At 35.4% G+C, this 22125-nt stretch overlaps 1 protein-coding gene across 1 annotated transcript in view; it reads left to right on the plus strand.

Moving 5' to 3' along the window:
• The first annotated feature begins 5659 nt into the window (after positions 1–5659).
• LOC140693687 (uncharacterized) overlaps positions 5660–22125 on the plus strand; it is a 65953-nt gene continuing 49487 nt past the window's right edge. The window contains exons 1-14 of the mRNA XM_072957395.1: positions 5660–5663; positions 6071–7455; positions 8936–9021; positions 9303–9422; positions 9528–9609; positions 10265–10303; positions 10903–10968; positions 11761–11824; positions 13176–13243; positions 15193–15324; positions 16673–16780; positions 18632–18742; positions 19127–19189; positions 21416–21500. Coding sequence (XP_072813496.1) covers positions 5660–5663; positions 6071–7455; positions 8936–8944 — 1398 coding nt within the window. The 3' untranslated portion in view covers positions 8945–9021; positions 9303–9422; positions 9528–9609; ... (7 more) ...; positions 19127–19189; positions 21416–21500. The remainder of the gene's footprint in view (positions 5664–6070; positions 7456–8935; positions 9022–9302; positions 9423–9527; positions 9610–10264; positions 10304–10902; positions 10969–11760; positions 11825–13175; positions 13244–15192; positions 15325–16672; positions 16781–18631; positions 18743–19126; positions 19190–21415; positions 21501–22125) is intronic.

The following is a 22125-nucleotide window of genomic DNA, read 5'->3' on the forward strand; positions in this document are numbered from 1 at the left end:
CCAAACTGCCTTCCAAACTGTTTTAATCATTTTGTATTTCCATCAGCAATAAGTAAGAGTTCCTGTTGTTCTACATCTTGGCAGGATGTTTGGTGTTGTCAGTGTTCTAGATTTGGTTAGTCTAATAGGTATGTAGTAGTATCTTCTTGTTTTAAATTGTAGTTTCCTAATGGCATATAATGCTGAACATATTTTCATATGTTTGCTTGCTATCTGTTACCTTCTTTGGTGAGAGATCTGCTCAGGTAATTTGCTCATTTTTTAAATCAGGTTGTTTAATGTTCTATTGTTGAGCTTTTTAGAATTCTTTATATATTTTGGCTAATAGCCTTTTATCTGATATATCTTTTGCAAATACAGCCTCCCAATCTGTGGCATCTTATCATTCTTTTGACAATGTCTTTTGCAAAGAAAACCAATTGTAATTTTTTTTAAAGTCCAGCTTAGAAATGATTCCTTTCGTTGATCATGCCTTTGGTGCTATATCAAAAAGTAAAGTGAACAAAGTCAAAATATGGACTAGATAATCCTTTAAATAGCAGAACCAAATTTCCAAAGATGGAGCGAAATACCATAATGTACTTATAATATAAAAAATAGTTAACATGACTATTTTCTTGATATAAAGTAGAAAATATATAAAAATATATAATTAGAAAAAATGTAACTATCCTTGTGTAGGATAGAATAATAACTATCAGAAAAAAACAATAAACAGGTTGTTTTTTTATATAATATTGGCAAAACTGGATTAAAGAAGACAGCTTCTTGAAATTTATCTTTTATAGAAAAGTCATCCTGAATTTTAAATTCTAGAAATAGCCAAAATATTATACAAGTAAGAAATTAATGAAATTATCTTCAGTGGTATAACGAATGAGGTGTTTAATGCCTGAAAAACACATCTGAAGGAAAAACAAAAGAAAGTCACTCAAAAAAATGAAAATTAATGAACAAAGTTATATGTGGAAAACAAAATAAAGTCATAAATAAATTAGTCAATAATACATATGGATAAGCCTTAATTGAGTCAATTTTCCTATTAAAAGACATTAAAATGCATACATTCTCAGATATTTGGGGGGAATCTCTAGGATATTTGCAAGAGGAACAATTAAAAATGCTGCAAAAATTATTGAAAATAAAAATATAGAAAAAGAAACACCAGAAACAAATACCTATTTCTATAAAATGTAGTTATAACAGTTTTAGTTTTAAGCAACATAAAAGAGCAAGGGTAAATATATTGGAAATGTCATGTTTTACTTCTCAGTTTGGGTGGTAGAGTAATGGATATATATTTTATAATCATAACCTGTATGTATCAAATGTTTCATAATTTAGAAATGCAAATAAAAACTATAATCAAATCTTACTGTAATGTAACAAATAAAGAATTAAACATACTTTTTTGTATGTAATTCCTGGGTATTAGTTATGTGTGTGTATATTATATATATGTATGATTTTGTCCTTGAATCAAATTATGCACACAATTTTGCTCTATGAACATTAGACATTCTATATTGAGAATCCCTTTTGGTTTTAAAAGACTGTAAATATAATTATTAATAAAATAACTTTTTATTTGTGAAAACCATAAGAAATATAATTACTCAGTTTTACTGATGTTGTTACATTGTTTTTAATGCTTCACACTGTCATTTTTCTATTAAAATAACCATTCTAATATCTCTTTATTTATACAATTAAAATGATTTTAACTTTGAAATTAAATTCTTAAAAATTTTTAGTGAATAATATAGGTTATTAAATTTAGAAACAAAAAAATATTACTCACAAGCCCATAATTAACTAAATTTAATCTTAGATATAGAGACTTCCAGAATGGTACCATTAAAAATATACTCAGTGTTGTAATCATAAATTTTGCACAGAAATTTTAAAATGTTTTACATATCCAAAAAGTCATTAACTCTGTTTTCCTTTTCTTCTTTTTCCCCAATACTTATACCTGATACGGATTAGTGTTGAAGGGATCATCAAGAGGACATGACTACTGGAATGCGTTTCTCTTGCCTTCCCTGCAGAAGCCCCACCAAGTACTCAGCCTTGTGACAGTAATGTGGTTGTTGCCGAGACCACCCGGACAGTATTTTAAGGCTTCTATATAAACTTTTAAGATTCTGGTGGGGTTGCAGGGAGACTCTTGTGGCTGCTCAAGACAAGTCTCATAAGTAAGTTATCTTGCTGATAAAACCTGCCGCCCACTAAGCTGCAGGGCTCTGCTTCTTTCTATGGTCTCTCCTTCCCCTCTGTGTTGGACCAGTTCGTGGATCATCAAGCAGACTGGGCTGAAGTACACCCTCCAGAAATTCTCTCTGTGAAGATGTCTGGGTGTAAATTTTTTTTCATCCTTTTTATTTCTAGAAGTATATTTGGTTATTACTCTCACAACTGCTAATTTGTCCAGATGCATAGTTATAAGCTTAGAGTGATTTATCTTCCCTTCATCATGCTGAAAATGTCTCTCCTTACACAGATTCATTATCATGGTGGCCCAGTTTATTTTTTTATTTCAATTTGAAATTATATAGGCAGAGGTATCTTTTCACCAATTGTGACATCAATGTTTTGAACTATTTTAATATACATGCTGTTTACTGAAATACAATTTTATAACATGAGAGTTGTGGATTAAGTTTTATTTGGGGCAAAATGAGGACTATAATCTAGAAGACAGAACCTCAGATGGCTCTGAGGACCTTTTCTGAAGAGGCAGGGGGAAACTCAATATTATATATGTAATTTTAGTGAAAGGGAGTATGTGCAGTCAAACACACATTGAGTTCTTTTGCCAGTTATGAGGAGCAGATGTCACCATTAATGAATTTAGTGCTCTTATAGATATAAGGAGATGCAAGAATTGGGGCTTATAAAATCTTCTCCTGAAAACATTTATCTGAAGCTGTATTTTGTCATTTTTCCAACAGCACAAAGTGCCCCATTCCTTATCTCCACTGTGAACTTTCAGGGAGTGTTGGAGGTCAGCGGATACAGTGGCTTGTGATTGGTTATAGTACCAAGCAGAGGTAGATGGCAAATGTTATAAACGATTATTCCCCTTAGCATTTTTATTTGAATCATTTTTTGCTTACTTTTTCTCCATTATAATTTTCTATTTTACTGAAAATATAAAGACTTATGATTGATAAAAATTCACTGTTAAAACTTTAATATGTAAATATTAGAAAAGAAAGTTATTTTTGCTATCTCAACTTTTTTATAATATTCTTTTAATTGTATCTGTGTTATTAAGCATATAATAATCAATAATGCAAATTGATATAAAGTAACATGCACTTACAAAATCAAACAAGTTAGACGGAAGTATCATTTTAAGAATTATTTTTATTTATTGGCATTTATTTTGAAATATTTTCAAAATAGACGTGATCCTTATTTTGTCTACCTGTAGATTCAATACCCTTTAACATAGCATTTAAATAATCATATCTTTCTTCTTAAATTTTAATAAATGTATCCTTTTCTTAGTATTTATTTTTATTTTTTAGGATAAATATATGGTTACCATTCCTTCTGATTCTTTGAATGTCTTGGTATTACTTTGGCTTAACTACAAACATAACAACCTTAGTGGTAACACAATTATAGTATTATTATATTTTTTCTCAAAGCTTTATAGCTATTTCCATAATATTTTGTGGCTAGTCAGTCTTTAATAGAAGAAGACAAGGCTATTCTTTGTTTTCTCTATAGAAGTAATTTTGTTTATTTTTTTTTTCTGGTCCACTTTTAAGTTTAACATTTTGAAATACATATAGATATATATGTATTTTGTATTATAATTAAGCTTTAAACATGGTATATTCTTTTACTTATCTTGATATGCCTATTTCCCTGCCCTGGGAACAAATCTGGGTATCCAACAGTTTGGCACATTTTCTTGGTTGTTCTCTGATTGCTTAGAGTCAGGTCATACCCATGCTTTAGCTACTGCACTGGATGACTGAATTTCTAATGCTATTTCCGTCTTTTGAGCTGCAGTTTCATTAAATTTATGTATTATTTATTGTAGAAGCAAATAAAAGCTTATATTTGTAGGTAAATGGCATAAGTTTTAGTGGAATGTGGAGGTCACAATACAAATGTTTAGTTGATATAGATCTTTACTTTAAATAATGATGAAATTTTTTGATGTTAAGTTGCCTTCCTGCTTTCCTTCCCTCTTCTTTTCTTTCTTTTTGATTGGTATTTTTGGCTCTAAAATTTATTTTTTTGGCAAAATCTTATTTGAATTGATACAGAGATGAAGGATACACACACACACACACACATAAATGTCTATGTAAACTCTGCTAAATAAATAATCATAAATCTCTGTTTCTCCAATCAATTCAAAATATTTTAAGAATGCTGCTTTCCTTGAATTAAACTTAATTCTTCTCACTTATTTATTAAGCAGCATTCCTTTGTCATGTGGTGAGTATAGCCTTGTTCTTCCTATAAGTAATTGTGTTTTATAAATTTGTAAGCAACCAGAGTGATTTCAGAATTTGTTAAAGATTTACAAAAAATTGACATGATCTTAACCACATGCTGCTATTGCCAATATGCCCTTTAGAGTGATGATTTTACTAAAAGCATTGTCTAACTCCTTCACATTCCTACAATAATGGCCTTATTATTATACTACAAAAGATGACATCTTCAAATAAAAATGTCTAACTCTATAACAATATTCCATGAATTCACTTATTACACAATATTAACAAACTACTTAAAGAATGAATCAAAACCATATAAGATATTATTTCTCATGTATTGGAAAAAATAATACGATGAAGTAAATTAAATCTAATAATGTTAAAATATTCAAAGCCTTTCTAATGATAAAAACTTTAAATATAAAATATTCTACTTCAAAAATGCTTTCAGAGATGTTATAAATGGTGAGAGGATTACATATCATATATAGTTTTCTGTTTATGAATTTGATTATAGCAATGGAACAGTGTAATATTAAATTAAAAAAATGCATATCAATTGAAGATATAAATTAACCTCAAATTTGGGTTGTAAATAATTTTATATTTAGCTTTCAGTTTTCTTTATGTGTTTTTATATACTTTCAGGAAAATAATTATCATATGCAAATGTACAGATTTGAGTATCTAATATGTCTCAATCTCAAGAGATCTAAAACCCCTCCATTTCCTTCTTTCCTTCCTTCCTTCCTTCTTTCCTTTCTTGGTATAAAAGTTAATTGTTGGCAATATTTTATCAGAACTTGTATTGTGAATGAAGGATGAAAGATATATACATATATACACACACACATATAGTGATGATCCAACTTGGAATAAATATTCTCATATTTCTATGAAAAATTATGAATGAATTTAACTATAGTATGTAATTCCTTAACATTTTTCATAATATAAAGTATATGTACTTACAACTTTATATTGTGAAGTTAATTGTTTAATATCTACCTTAATGCATGGAAGAGTTTTTATGTTATTATAAAGTATACTTTAATAAGTGTGATAAAGGAGCATTACATGGTGTTAAGGAATTATGTTAATGTAATGGGCTTTATGAATTCACAAATTAGCTGAGCACTCAGAGTGATTGGAATTAGATAGGCAAATCTCTTGAGGGGAGTAGGGGATTGATGTGTAAACGATTATTTCTAAGAGTGAGAATAGCATGTGTATGCCCCTGTAGCATGAGGGAACATAGTTAAGTACGAGGATTGTAAGAAGTATATCTATGGTAATGATCCTGAAGGTGAACAAGAAGTGATTTGAGGCTACTAACAAGGGTAAGGCCAAATATGTAACAGTCAGCATATTATAGCAGGCTGTCCTGCGAGCAGGCCCTCCGCCCGCGCCGCGGGGTGGGCAAGCGCCCCGCGGGGGTCTCGGGCTCCCAGCCCACTGCCCGGCCTCCCTGCCACATGCTATGCGTCATCTGGGGATGCCCCTCGCAGAGAGACCCTCAATCACAAGTCACCCGCCCTCCCCACCCTCCTCGCCATGCCTTGCAACCCCGCCCCCGAACCGCCCTCCCGATCTCCGTGCAGTAACCCCCGCCCCTCGCCGGGAAGAACGCAGTGACTCCAAGAGCCGTGGCGGCTCTTTGAGCGCAAGGGGAGAGCGATGCAGCCATTGGCGGAGGCCGCTGCCTCCGGCTGTCAATCCCGTGACCCGGCCCCGCCCCACCGGCGGAGCGTGGCAGGACGCAGGGCCGCGGGGACTGTCGGGACGGTTCCAAGATGGCCGCGCGCTTGGGGTCCGCACCGGCTGGCGGCCCCGAGCTCCGTTCACTGCCACCGCTGCTGACCGGAGCCGCTGGTCGGGCCGGCGAATCCGGGGTCTGTACACGCGGGGCGGGAGGCCGCCATGGCGACCCTGGAAAACCTGGCGAAAGCCTTCGAATCCCACAAGTCTTTCCAGCAGTCGCTGGCGACGCCTCAGCCCCCTCAGCCGGCACCGCAGCCTCAACCGCCACCGACACCGCCGCCCGCCCAGCCCCCTCAGCCGGCACCGCAGCCGCCGCCGCCTCGGCCCCCTCAGCCCCCTCAGCCGGTACCGCAGCCGCCGCCGCCTCAGCCCCTTCACCCGGCACCGCAGCCGCCGCCTCGGGCCCCTCAGCCGGAACAGCCGCCTCAGCCGGCACCGCAGCCTCAACCGCCATCGCCGCCCGCCCAGCCCCTTCAGCCGGCACCGCAGCCGTCACCGCAGCCTCAGCCGCCGCCTCCTGGGCCCCTTCAGCCGGCACCGCAGCCGCAGCCGCTTCAGTCCCTTCAGCCGGCACTGCAGACTCTACCGCCACCGCCGCCCGCCCAGCCCCCTCAGCCGGCACCGCAGCCGCCGCCGCCTCGGCCCCCTCAGCCCCCTCAGCCGGTACCGCAGCCGCCGCCGCTTCAGCCGGTACCGCCGCCGATGCCGCCTCAGCCCCTTCAGCCGGCACCGCAGCCGCCGCCGCTTCAGTCCCCTCAGCCGGCACCGCAGCCGCCGCCGCTTCGACCCCCTCAGCCCGAACAGCCGCCTCAGCCGCCGCCTCCTGGGCCCCTTCAGCCGGCACCGCAGCCGCCGCCGCTTCAGTCCTTTCAGCCGGCACCGCAGCCTCTACCGCCACCGCCGCCCGCCCAGCCCCCTCAGCCGTCACCGCAGCCTCAGCCGCCGCCTCCTGGGCCCCTTCAGCCGGCACCGCAGCCGCCGCCGCTTCGAACCCCTCAGCCGGAACAGCCGCCTCAGCCGGCACCGCAGCCGCCGCCGCCTCGGCCCCCTCAGCCGGAACCTCAGCCGCCGCTTCAGCCCCTTTGGCCGGTACCGCCGCCGATGCCGCCTCGGCCCCTTCAGCCGGCACCGCAGCCGCCGCCTCCTCGGACCCCTCAGCCGCCACCGCCGCCTCAACCGCCACCGCCGCCCGCCCAGCTGTGGGTCAGGAACCGCTGCACAGACGGTGAGTCCCTGCGGGCCCCTCCCCAACCCTGCGCGGGTCTCCGTCCCTCCCTCGGCCTCCCACGAAGGCCCCGATGCTGTCCGGGCCCCAGGCCTCTTCTTTCCCGGCTGCGAAACTCGGGAAGGAACGGGGCTGTGTTGTGATCCGAGGCCGCGCGTCCCGTTCGGCTTCCTCTGGGCCACTCCGCACCCCTCTCCTCGTCCGGGCCAGGTGTAACATTTTGTCTTCCCTTTTCAACTGACGGCTTAAAACAGTGTTTCAGATAACTGTCAAAACACTGTGCATGCAAAATACTAGGTCAACTTAAGGGAAGGAGTAGGAGAGAAGGGGGAAAGGAGCGAAGTTCACTGGTCACTTCTGTGGGGGTGGGTTAGGTGGTCACAGTGGTGGACGCGTAACTGCTACATGGCCCCGTGCGCTTACCATCATAGTCGTTACTGTTACTAACCCCGGACAGCCCTGTTATTAAGGAGGCATGACCACAGAACATGTGCTCATTGAGCTTAATTTTACACAAACAGTAAAATTTACACGGAATCAAGACAGGCAGTAAACGCCAGCTGCAGAGGACAGCTTGTGCAGGGCTGGGAAACAGCATGGCATGATCAGAACTTTAGTTTGACTGGCTTGAAATGTAGAGGGAAAGGGAAACTTCACACTGATGAATCAGAGAGGAGATAGCTGTTTTTTATTAAACTAAAATGGTTGAATGAGCCTTGTTGGTTAATGATTTGCCTTAGCAATGTGAATTTGGATTCTGCAAGTATTTTATAAGTTCTGTAAGAAGCTTGTTTTAAAATTTCAGAACTCTTAAGGTATTAGAAGTTGTTTTATTTTATAAGAATTTTTTAAAAAGTGTTTATTTAACTCAATTAGAACAGAGTTCCTTTAACATAGGAGACTTTATTATCTCATGTATTAATACCCTCTAGAGGTACACAATGAAAAATGTGATTTATAAACAGATACATACAGACACAAGGAAAACAGAGCATGTAACTTCAGTAACAGTTTAAGAGAAAAGTCAGAAACAGAAATTTTCCCTGGTCAAACTATCAAAAAAAGCACCTGGGGCTTATATCCCTTAATTGATTTGAGCTCTAAATGGACAAATACACATTTTTTTTTTAAATTGCTTAAGAACAAGATTGTTTTTCACGTTGAGTAATAACTTTGAAGTTTAAATAAATACCAACAATGGAGCTATGAGGGAGGCAAAATATAAAATACTGATTTTTTTTTATTTCACCGTAAGGTGCATTCTTAAATACATAGGAGAGAACTGTCATGATTTGCGCAACTCGCTTGCAAATAGTTCAACAGTATTAACAATGATTGAGTTTAGGTGGTGGGCATATGGGAATTTATCATCCTATTAAACAGTTTTCTGTACTTCTGAGACTTATAATAAAACATTGGAAGGAACCTGTTAGACATAATGCTCTATGTGAAGTAATTTGTTCCCTTTGTGAAATTCTAGGAAGGTTAAAATGCATGTTCATAACATCAAGAAAATCACAAGCATTTACGATGTAATCAGAACTACCTGAGGATCTGTGAAACTTGGTGAGTTGGTGAATTTTTTAAAATGTCGTAAAACATTTTGTTTTTACAAAGATTACAGGAGTAAGAGAAGATACATCTTAATCAACTCTTAATATTTTTTTCCTGGTTGATGTGATATAATTAAATGTGGGGAAAAAAAGGTAAATTCTAAAAGGAGACACTACCTTGATGGTTTTCTATGGAGGAAACTCAAGCAGGAGGAAGTTTAATTTAAAAACATAAATTACTGCTCTTTATAATACATTCTAAGTTGTCATTCTTTTGAATGCTTTCTTTTCCAGACAGATGTGTTATTCTGGGAGATCATCAGGACTTCTGGGTATTTGGAGGTATTGACCTAACCAGTGGAACTGCTGATTTGTAAGAAGTTGTCCAGAATTTTGGAAAACTGATTAGTAGAGGTAAATAATGTTTCCTTGGCAAGTGATGACAGAAAGTGACTTCAGTGAATTTTCCTTTGTTTTTAGGCAGGTGTACCTAACCATGTATGTTAACAATGATTACAGGCTGGAGACCGAGAAGAACTGCCATTTTTGCCAGCTGGGATGCAGAAAAATTTGGACTTCTGGGTTTCACAAATGGACTGAGGTAACTAAGACAGTAAACATATCTTCTTGGTCAACATGTATCTCAGGGTAATCACAGATGTGTTCCATTACCTGATACTGTTTTAATTTGGATAAAAACAAGAAAATTTAAGAAATAGAGTTTGGTTTTGCTTTTACATCAGTTTGACAAAACAGAAAAACCTCTTAATTACTAAGCACAAACCAATTTTTTCATTAATTTTAAAATATTTTAGTTTCTATTTATATTTGTTTTGTGATAAGTAAGTAAAATCTGTAAGCTCAGAAAATAGTCAAACCTAGGAAGCTGCTTCTGACAAGTGAATTAGCTTATTGAAAATCTGATTTAGATCCTTGGCATTAATTTTCAATTTTTTACAGTTTCCTTGGATTTCTTCTATCCAGGAAAACAACATGCTCTTTTAAGATGACTATACTCTGATTATAGTCTCTCCTTTATGGATTCCACACTAAATTGTAACCATAGGTATATTTTACCATTTACAAAAGTGCCTGGTTGGGAAGTATAGTACAATGATTTTGTAAATTGAATTACTCTAAAATTTCAAGGATTTATTTTTAATTCAATTATGATTAATTTTCATTTGTCACTGGCTCTTAATGCTTTATTTTAAAGTGTCTCTCATAGACCCCCTTCTTTCATCTTCTTCCCTTAGGCTCTCTGTCCGGTAACTCTAAGTTCTTACATGTTCAAGGTAGGCTTGTGTATTTTTTTAAAGGCAGGTGCACCAAAAAGCACTTTCCTGTGACTATCCTCTCTTTTGTTCATCATTTATGAGTCCAAATTTTATAGAATTGATTTAAAGAATGTCATATGTTTCTTATTATTGTGTCTGGTTTTTAAAATGCTTTCTTTCTGACTCATTTCTGCATACTTTAAAAGAATAATATGAATCAAATAAGTATGGGAATAAAATCACAGTTACTTGTATAACATTTGATTCCATTTATATGGCAAAGTCTTATTATTATGTTGGTGTTATGAACATGCATTTCATAATACACTTATTTAGATGAATCAGATCTTATTCATTAAGGTCATCTACTTTTAGAAATGTGTAATTTCTTGTGAATACATGTATATAGAAATACATGTGTCTTTCTATAATTTAAGCAGCTTAAAATACAGATAAAATAAATCCAAGATACAAGATAATATGCCTTGCATTAATTTAAATTCATGTGAATTAAAAGACAATTTGAATATTGTTTCCCATTTTCTACTATCTTGATCATATTCAGCAGCACCTTTACCTTTACATATAGTTAAGGAATCTTTTTATTTCTACTGTAGCTCTGTCATAATTGAAACTCTGCAGCAGAATCAGCTGTCATCTATCCCATGTGGCCAAGTGCAGAGGTGAGAATTCTCATTTGTGGGATGACCACTCACAGCTTTAAATGTTTTTACTGTAACTGCTTTTATAAGGTAGCAAGCTAGAGAGAGAGAAACAGAGAGAAGAAAAGAGTTCTCTCTGCATATTCCCATGTGTGTGATGGCATTAGTCTTCTTCTGCTGTATTTCTCTAGAATGTGTGTGCGTGTGTGCATGTATGTGTGAGAAATGTCTTGTCTTTGTCCTAATAGCCACTCTTCTCTCCCTCTAGTTTTTTCTCTATCCTCCCCTCCTATATTTTTCTTTTTCATTAATATCTTCTCTTTCAAAAAATTCTTGATAAATCTAATTTCCAACTTCCTCACTTTTAATATGGTAAAGTTACTTGGATCCCCAACATCAAGGGATCTCATACTTTAATGTCTGTAAGGATTGCCAGGGACAACTTTTAAAAATACAGATTTCCAGGCCTTACTTTGAGCAGTCCTCTTCCAGTAGATCCAGGGTGATGCTGAGCATCTCGAGCCTTCCCCCTTCATATTATGGTGCAGGGGATCAGGGGCAGTTTTCCTCTGGGTCTCCCTGCTGCTGCTATGAACAGTGGCTACAGCATCACTACTATTTTTCTTTCTTGTTTTAATTGCATTAATATTATCAACCAGTTAATAGTATTTTCTTAAAATTATGGTCAAAAGCATAGGTGTTTGATTTATAATGGCACCTGCAAACCACTCTTTTACTGAATTAATTTGTTTTGCTTGTATTTCCACTATTGTAAACGCTGTGAGTTAAGTGACTGCTTTGCTTCAACTACAGGAGAATGTGAAAACACTCCAGGAGAGAGAGGTTGCATATATCAATGCAGACTCATACACAGAAGGTAAATTTTATTTCAGATTGTCATTAAATAGTATACCAGTATTTAAGTCTATCAACTCCAACTCATAAACTAGGATTATCCTCTTTCTATGAGATGCCTCAATAATACCTCCATTTCTCCATTTTACCAGAGAGAACATTATTATGATTCAAATGAATCAATATGATTCATAACTAAGCTATTGATCCTAATTTCTTTAGTATATTTACCATTTGCCTATCTTGGATTACTACTTAAAACTCTAGTACTTTCGACATTCTTCCTGTGGAGCTATTTTTAAAAGTTGGGCTAAAATATTTCATACAGAAATAGTTCCTGTATGTATTGGAACAACTCTGGGATAAGCACCCACTACAGATTTCCTTTTGACCCTGATATGTGGCATGTGCATCTGTAGGCTTTCATCGTATTATGGTTATTTCTAGGTAAGTGTCAGAGGACACATGTTAGTTACTGACATGCTCTAGCCTAAAGTCTTGATATTGAATTGAATGAATGAATAAAAACATGAACATTATGGCCTTACCACTTCCTTTGCCAAAGACCCCTAGGTACTGCTGCCGTAATGAGCAATGACCCTTACTGTTACTGCAGGAGCTGCCGCCTTAGCAGCAGAGTCCACCTCTGCAGTCTCCTATCCTGAGTGTGTGCTGCAGCCTCTCTGACTCCTGAAGGGTTATTTCCACCTTGTGTTTTAGTTTTAGCCAGACTGCCTGTCTGTCTATTTATCTCCCTACCTGTCTATCTATTCTAAAATTTTATTTATTTCTTTTTACTGAAGTACATCTGATTTGTAATATTAGTTTCAGGTGTACAGCAAAGTTACTCAGTTATATACATATACATATACATATACATATACATATACATATACATATACATTGTTTTTAGATTCTTTTACATTATAGGTTATTATAAGATACTGAATATAATTCCCTGTGCTATACAGTAGGTCCTTGTTGGTTATCTGTTTCATATATAATAGTGTATATCTGTTAATCCTGAACTCCTAACATATCTCTTCCCTTCCCCCTTTCCCCTTGGGTAACCATAGTTTCTTTTCTATGTCATGAGTCTATTTCTGGTTTGTAAACAAGTTCATTTGTATCTTTTTTTGTTTGTTTACATTCCACATATAAGTGATAGAATTTGATATTTGCCTTTCTCTGTCTGACATACTTCACTGAATATGATAATCTGTAGGGTCCACCCTATTTTTAATTCTCCAGGAATGATGCCTTCAATTTGAAATCTGTTATATATTGTTTATAATTAGAAAATAAAGTTAGAATTAAATACAGGTTTGTAGTCCATTTGGAGGTATTAAAATTCTCTCTTATTTATTTTGCAGGCAATTATACTCTCAGAGTTGACTGTACACCCCTTCTTTTCCAGTTGGTATATAAACTGACAAAAGAGGTATGTAAATAGATCTGTCATAATGATTTCTGATGAGTAGATAAATCAATAACTTTTGTTTTCTAAATTACTAATATTTAAACTGGTGACAGACATAGCTGATTTGTATAAACAAGAAATCAGAACGAGCTTTAATACACTACTTATGTAACATAACTATGAGAACAGTAGTGCTAGTCTCTGTTCTAATAATAGTTCCTAATAATTGTATACATTTGTTAAAATGTGCAGGGTCTATTGTTTCATGGGGCAGAGTCTCTTTGATATAACAGAAAGATTACTGAGCTGGGTTGGGGAAGCCTTGGCTGTGAAGATTGCCTTGGCTATTCATTCATTCATTCATTCAGGAAGTATTTATTGTGTGGTTACTATGTATCAGGTCCTATGAAAGGAACTCTTGCAGCAACAGTGATAAAAGGACAAGGTTACTGAATCCAAATACTTTGTAATCTAGAGAGGCCACAGACCTGTAAATGAGGACTCATACTTCACTTGAATATTGGATACTATATACAGTGGAGGACAGTTGCAGAAGAGAGAAGTTAAAATCCTGGGGTAGCTGGTGAGTTTGGAAAACATTAGAAGGTGTTTAGAGAAGGATTAGTGGTTAAGATGTAAAATGGAAGAATGTGAAAGTGGGGAGAATGTTTCTCCTCAGAGGACACAGGACCTAATAAAGATGTGGATGTGTGAAAGAACATTTCCTGACCTCTGGGTAATGCAATATAACCTCAATGTAAGGTGTTGGTGAAAAAGCTGGTAAGAAACGGGGCCTGACACATAGGCCTAAATGTTCATAAATCTGGTGATGGTGAAATTAAAGAATCTTTAACAAGGTTGTACATTATCATTTTTATTCATTAGAAAAATTACTCTGTATCAGTGCAATGAATACGTTAAGCTGTAGTAAGTCTAAAAGCAAAATGGAAATAATTCCACATACTTATTTAGCACACAGGAATTTATAAATACTAGTTATTGATGTAAAAAGTACTCTGAAAATGCTACTGCACTCTGAATCTCTAAAAATTATGTGATCTACTCATTGAGTATATGTGTGCTTCATTTAAATAACCCCCATTATAGAATTTAACTGTAGAAATGTTTCTTTCAAGTAGGTATCACTTAGATGACAATGGGAAGTAAATGTCACATCTCTGTGGTCCTGTTTCCAAAACGCCCTTCATCTTGCCCTGTCCTTTTCACTGTTAGTGTCTTTAACATCTCATCCTCCCAAGTGAGCATCCTCCCATGCCCATCACAACTCCCACCATACTGGGAAGCTTAGGTCCTTGATCCTTTTATTGAAATGTCCCATAAAAACATCTAAAAGCACGCTGAAAAGACAGCCCTTGTTGGGGAATCCTTCTCAGGAGATACATTTACTCTCTGTCCTACAGAGGAGGCTCCTGCCTTTATAGGAGGTGTAGTAAGAATTTTAGGGCCAAGAAGGGGAAGCTTAGGTCTATCCCCTTTGTGCATTTATTTAATAAGTATTAAATGTGTAAGTGGTTACCATAGTGACAGGATAAATCAAACATAGTTTCTGCTATTAGTGTGTTACCTGTGTAGCCTGGAGAGACTATGATCAAGAATTTTCAAATCCAAGATAGTGATTAAAATCACCAAAGCGAATACAAATAAAAGTGTGGGAAGCAAAAAATAAGTATCTTAGTTTATTATTTTACATGTTGGAATTAAACAGCCTGCTTAATGGGAAATTGCAAATTTTTTCCCATTTTAAAGTCTCTTTTATGTTAATTTGAATTTAATTTTCATGCCACTTAAGATACAATATATTTGTCTTTCAGAGTTTTTGTTTTAGATAGATTTTAACAGTTTAACTGGGAAATTAAAATGTATATTTAGAAGTTACATTATCAGGGAACTAATTGATTGTCCAGAAGAGAAGAGTGAGATTTTATAATCTTGTTTGATTTGATTGTCAGTGGAAGAATCAGACATCATTAATCTGGAGAAATGCTATTGGTTGCTGAGGGCTCAATCCCAAACTGGATGATTTGATTTAGAGGCATTTGGCCCATTGGCTTCACCACCAATTCGTCCATCTCTGAGTGAAGGTGGGAATCCTTCTATTTCCTAGAAATGTTCTTTGCTAAACACGTGAGCCTTGTTCCAACTTTGGAGCCTTGTGTAAGTCGGTTTACCTTTCTGCACTTGAATATTCTCATATATAAGATCAGTTTGACCAAGACAATCATGAAAGTGTGCTTCAGTGCAGTGCCTCAGCATCTGGTGCAGGGTCAGGGTGGTGGACACTGAATAGGCAAAGCTCTAGCTTCCACACCTGACCCCACCTCTTCCTCAGCTGAGAAGTGTCTATTGTATTTCTTTTATATAGAAGAAGGTTCCACTGCTGTATCCTTCCCCCACCCTTAAAAAATTAAGAAACCACTAGACCATCTCTAAGGTCCCCACTTAGCTCTAAACTTTTCACTACTATATATATATATTTATTTTAAATGAGGTTTACAAGGAACAGTTGTGGGTGATAATCACAAAAACTGTATTTGAAATCTGAAAGCTTGGGTTTTTCTTCTGATTCAGACCTTTTTAAAAAAATTTCTTAGTTTTAGCAAGTCATTTAACTACTTCTTAGCTCCAATTTTCTGCTCTTTGAGGGCACAGAATTAGATTCTTGAAATAGACAGTCTGTATTCTTCAGGTTTCTAGTGTGTTTTAGAAATATTTATTTGTTAGGGGAGCTAGAACAGACAGGGTTTCCACTTCAGCAGTGCAGTTATGTTTTACCTTTTTATAATTAGAGATTGAGAAATCATTTCATTTGAAAATAAAATGATTCCATTTATTTTTTATGAAAAGTTTAAAAACCACAGGATTAGATTATAAATTGCCCTTTATTTCTGAAATTTAATATATTTAGTTATACAGATTAAGTGGTACAATGAAGACTGCAGTACAGAATTTCTGTCTCTTATAGTGTGTTAGTTTTCTTTGCTTCATGAAGGAGCCGTATGAAGCTCATTAATAACAACACAGTATATCTTTGATAGAGTTCAACTTTTCTTCTTCCTTTTTCCTTTTTCTTCTTAGTCTTTCCAAATTAGGATAATTATGGTCTCTGACTTTTTTCCAGTTAAATTTTTAAAATACATTTTTATTTTTTACATTCTACAATCACTTTTGACTTTTGGAATTAATATAAGATAGAGATAGGTATGCAGACAAAACCAAACACTAAATGATAGTATTTTCTTCTAGGAAGTTAAATTTTGGTTATAATTATGCCAGGGTGAAAAAAATAAACTTCCTAAGACAGTGGAAACTACTGATAACTTTTAAAAACTAAATCAGTTTATGCGAGTCATGCCTCCTTTCATAAGCATGTCATTATTAACAGGAAGTTTGTTGGCTGTGATTTATTCTGTCTGTGTTCCTATTTTACAGGTTTATTTAATGCTTTTGGTGGAAATCATGACAGCCACATAGATTTTAAGGAGATATCCTGTGGGCTATCAGCTTGTTGCAGAGGACCTCTGGCTGAAAGACAGAAATGTAAGTGTGTTAAACATCACAAAATTTGGAAGCTATACAGAGAAAAACATAGCATCCATTCATGTAAAAAATCATCTGATTAAGGCTTGAATTTTCATCCCTTTGGCAAATAGCAGTCTCTTGCTGAGGTTTTACTGAGGTCAGTGTAAAGGTTCAATCATCTATTCTTTTTTACTGTGGAGTAATTTAAGATCTTTGTTATTAATAACGGTTGATTTTCCAGATAAATGTACAATTCATGATAAGTGAACTACATCAATCATGATGTGTTTAAAAATGTTAAGCATATAGAAAATATTTTCTGGTAGTCTATATAGAAAATTTGTCTTGCTTAACTTGAATTCCAACTTATTTTCTATCACTGTGTATATTGATATTTTATTAGCAAAATTAAATTTATGATAAAACAATTTTATTAAATACTAAATTTATCTTTTAAACCTATCTAAAATATTATGGCATAATTTATAAGCATATTACATTCCTAAATCTTAACCATATTTGTTTAGGAAAATGCAGCAGTTTACATTTAATTGGAACATAATTCTTACATATTCACTAGGGTAATTATCTCTGCATCTTTCTAAAATACAGCTTTACAAATACTGCATATTTTGGGTATGATACTTAATAGTTCAATATTCTTTAGTAATGTTGTACTGTGATGCACTTAGTTAATTTAATAGCATAAATATTACATGGGTGTGTGAAGTAGATAATTATTTAATCTTAAAAATTTAGATTTCTTTTATCTTCCCTGATAGTATACCATTACTCTAACCTGGCTTTGTGATAGATTATTTGTTCACATTAAAGTTCTGGTATTAAAGAGGCTGAAGTCTTTGTTTCTCAATTGAGGTTAATTGTTGTCTTAAATTTTTTTTAAATTTATTTTTTTGCCAGTGGACTAGTGGAAGTTAACCAACTAGACTAACTAGCAATTTTGCTGATATTGATGTTAATTAGCAAAGTGCTGATATTTTGGATTTTTAGCTTGTTGTATATAAACTTCATTGAAGATTTGAAATTGTTCTTAGGCAAAAATATTGGGTGCACATTAATTACATTGGAGAGGCAAAATCGTTATACAGTCATCTCTCATTATCTGCTGAGGATTGGTTCTGAGACCCCCTCAGATACCAAATCCATGGATGCTCATGTCCTTATGTAAAATGGCATAGTATTTGCATATAATCTATGCACATCCTCTTGTATACTTTAAATCATCTCTAGGTTACTTGTAATACCTAATACAATGTAATTATTTGTAAGTACAATGTAAATGATATGTGAATAGTTGTCAGTGCATAGCAAATTCAAGTTTTGCTTTTGAGAACTTTCTGGGAAAATTTATATATATATATATTTTGATCTATTGTTTATACCTGTGAATGCAGAACCAATGGATACGGGGAGCTGACTGTAGCAGCTTTTTGTTGATTCTTAATGTAGATGGAATATTTTCAGCATTGTAAGAATCAACTCTGAAGTGATCAGTTATAAATATTAGAAATTAATTTAAAAGCTTGAATTAACTTCTCAAAATCTGTGAGATATTCTATAGTAACTTGGCCTTTCTTTTTCAGTTTGCAAGAAATTTAACTTTAGGTTTAGGTGAAGGATAGAGTTCTCACAGCTGGCTAATGATATAAGGAGAGAGACTTGTGAAGTGTACAGGAATTCCTACAAGTTCAAAGGAATTTAATGACACAATCTCCTCCAAATAAGAACTTAATCCAGAATGTAGTTGTTTGAGGAACTAAGTAATTTCACTAGGGCAGCTTGTAATAAAATGTATTATACTTCAGAATATAAAAGTAATTTTCCTCCATAAGAGTTTCTTTTCTTTAGTTTGCTTCAAGGTATTTGATGTTGACGGTGATGGAGTTCTTTCTAGGGTTGAACTGAGAGACACGTGGTTGCACAGAGGTCTGGAAGGACAACTGCACCGATGATACCCTGGTAAAGTCTGATTGTATACATCTTCTTGCATGTAAACTTCCAACAGGAACATAGAGTGAAGAATTTTTTTAAAAGAGGTTGAGAAAAAGATTTCTTACTACTTCTAGGTTCTATATTATGCTACTCAAAATATTCATAGCCAAAGATGCAAAATTGGGAAGAGAATTTGCCTAAAAAAATTTAATAAACTGAATGTATTATGTAAAAAAAAAATGAAACCACTGGAAAATTGTCATAAATTTTTAAGGCAAACAAGCAATCTATTTCTGGAATTAAAAAAAAAAAAAAAACTTGACCGAAAAAATATTTTATACTTCAGCTACTGGCTAATAAAAATGATACCTTCTCTTTCCTAACTACTGATTTGGGTTTCTGGTTTTAAAGGAATTACTTGTGGATCTATCCAACATTGTAGACGACACATAGAATGCACATGACACCACAAAGGTGAGTCTAGCAGAGACTAATTTATTCTTTTCTAAAAATACATTATATTCTGAATTGGTATACATACCTTACATATACATACTTGAATCTCTTCTACATCATCCCTGCTAAATGCTTATTTGGACCTGTGGTTACAATAACTCTAAGTTGTCCCTAAGGAAAGCCCATTCGACCTTTAAACAACTCCATTAAGTGTTATGTACATAAAAACATTATATTTTATAAGCTAGGCATTTTGTAAAAATGAAGTAGAGACAACCCTTGCCATCTGTAGTTTATAATCTTTACTTCTCCCAGTTTAATACATTATGGTAAGACAAAACTTATATTGAGCAAAAGAAGCCACAGAATAAAAGAACACATTGTACAATTTAATTTATATGAAGTTCTAGAACAGAGACAGAACTAATGTTAATAAGTGTTACAATAGTGATTTTGGAGATGGGTGACTTAACTGAGAAGGACCATAGGATATCTGGGATGATGGAAATTATTTTTTATCTCAATCTGGGTGGTGTATATAGTTTTTAAAATTTTTTTTCAATAATATTGGTGAGGGTCTGTCCTAAGTTCTTTAATAGCAGCCAGAATAAGTGTATAATAGCAGAAACAAGCATGTACTTTACAAAGAATAAAGCTTTGAATTTTTTTAGTTTCACAACATTTATTAAAGATATTATAATAGGTTTGCCTTCATGTCTATGTATCCCTGTGAAACTGAAGATAATCCATATATGTGAGACACATATGAGTTAATTTGACCCTTTCTATTCAAATGTTGACATGTACCAAGTTGCAGATGGTTGGACGTAGACCATAGTGGCCTTACACAGGCTTAGAAAAACAAGTAACATTTTTTTCAATCACAAATCCAGAAGAAATCATCATAGTCTTATTAACTGACACTCAATAGAAATAAATAATACAAATGAATTTTTCAGGGCTTGATCTTTGTTTGGCAATTCAGATAACCGTCTTCATTTACTTTTCTGCCCAAAACTAAGGTAGCCATTTCTATTTGGTATATATGAAAACAGAAACACAGGAAAGTTTCTACTAGGAAATACCTTATGTAGAGATACAATTTCCATCGCCTTTCTTCTGGGTGTTTGATAAGTATGAAGGTTATCATTGCTGTCTATTTTTATATAAGACCGAGTTTCTTCTTATGGCTGTACTTTTGAACATTAAAAAAAAGATCATTTAGCTACTCCATCTCCATGTAACCATAATAATGAAATGGTAAAAATTTAGAATAGAATTTGGACCTTTCAACCAAACCTATTACCCATATTCACTGGTGACTAGATGGTGACAATATTACCCATTATTTTGTACCATTACGTTGGTGTTAATATACTTCAATGGAAGTTGCATCATGAAAGCCAATAATTACCATCACAGTGCTTTAAAATCTTTCCTTATAATAAATGGTAATATATATCGAATGAATACATGAATATCATTAATAATAAATATTATTATATATCATTAAATAATAAATCATTAGATAATAAAAATATAATTAAGTAATAAAAGCTAAGAACATTATTATTCATCTAGGATTGTTAAGGTGATTGTTCAAAACATGAAGTAAGAAGCATTTGGTTATATTTTTGCCTGCCAAGAAATATTGTCTGCTGTATATAAATGTAATTTTTGGTACACTTTGACACCAAAAAAAAAAAAATACTGCTTTACTCAACTTGTGAATGTAATGTTAAATTTTATTTTGAGGAAATGTTAATATAGATACTCATTTATTATATATATTTAGTTTTTTTAAATCTCTTAAGAAGTCTAATAATATTGCCAGATGTTTTAAAGATCTTAGAAAATTGTTAGGGTCAAAGGGCATAATCCAAAGAGTTTGGAAAAATGCTTTCAAAGTTAGTAAATAGTCCTTTTTCTCTACCCAGAACCTTTTGTGGGTTCTGTTAGTAAACTTCACCTTGAGCCAGAAGATACTGTGAGTTATTTCCCAGGTCTTACTTGAGGAAGATTTTTGGTGATAAATTGCCCACGTTATGACTGACTACTTCAGAGTTTGGTTACTTTTGAACTTACTCTTGCTGGCCTACTTTCAGATGAATACATAGCATCTACATTAAATCATTAGTTTTCTTTCAGACAAATGACCATTGCAAGTTTAATAAAACAAATTTAATTCAAATAATATAAGAAAATGAAGATTTAAGATATTCTTAAATATTGTTTCTCTTTCAGAATGGCCATCTTAACTCTAGAAGAATATCAGATCTGGAGTGTGAAAAATGTTCTTGCCAATGAGTTTTTGAATCTACTTTTCCAGGTATGTTTAAGGTAAATGACAGAGACCGAGGGCAGTGGTACCAGTAGTTCTACATCTTTTCCATTATGTAGTAGTTAGACAACTAGACTACAAAACCATATATTGTCAAAAGAACTGCATTAACCTGTACACCACCTGCAGATGGTAAGTTAGAGCGTGCCTGCTTCTCAGAGTCACAATGTGCATGATAGGAAAGTAGAGTATAGCTGATAATGTCTATCTTAATTACTCTTGATAGAGCAGATTGTAGACACATAAAAAAGAATTTAAAATGAAAAAGCCATTATAATTTGCTATTTTTCTTTACTTTTTTTTTAAGACCCTCCCTAACAAGTAAGGCAGTGTGGACAGAGACATAGATCATAAGTTGGCAGCTGTAAATTTTTCACAAAGTATACCATCTTTCCAGTTAGGAGGTTATTTTAGATGCAGAGCTGTTTCTTAATTTTCTTTCTTTCTTTCTTTTTTTCTTTTTTGTAATTTAATTCTTTAGAAGGTCCAATAAAGATTGAAGGAGAAAGGAGGAAAGAAAAGCTGTCAGGGGTGAACATGAAATCATAAAACTTGCCAGATTTTAACTATTTTCCCAGTTAAAGTAGTTCTCTTTGCTCCAATTTAAAGAAAC

This window comes from Vicugna pacos, unplaced genomic scaffold (assembly GCF_048564905.1).
Source record: "Vicugna pacos unplaced genomic scaffold, VicPac4 scaffold_20, whole genome shotgun sequence".
In the NCBI taxonomy this organism is placed as follows: domain Eukaryota; kingdom Metazoa; phylum Chordata; class Mammalia; order Artiodactyla; family Camelidae; genus Vicugna; species Vicugna pacos.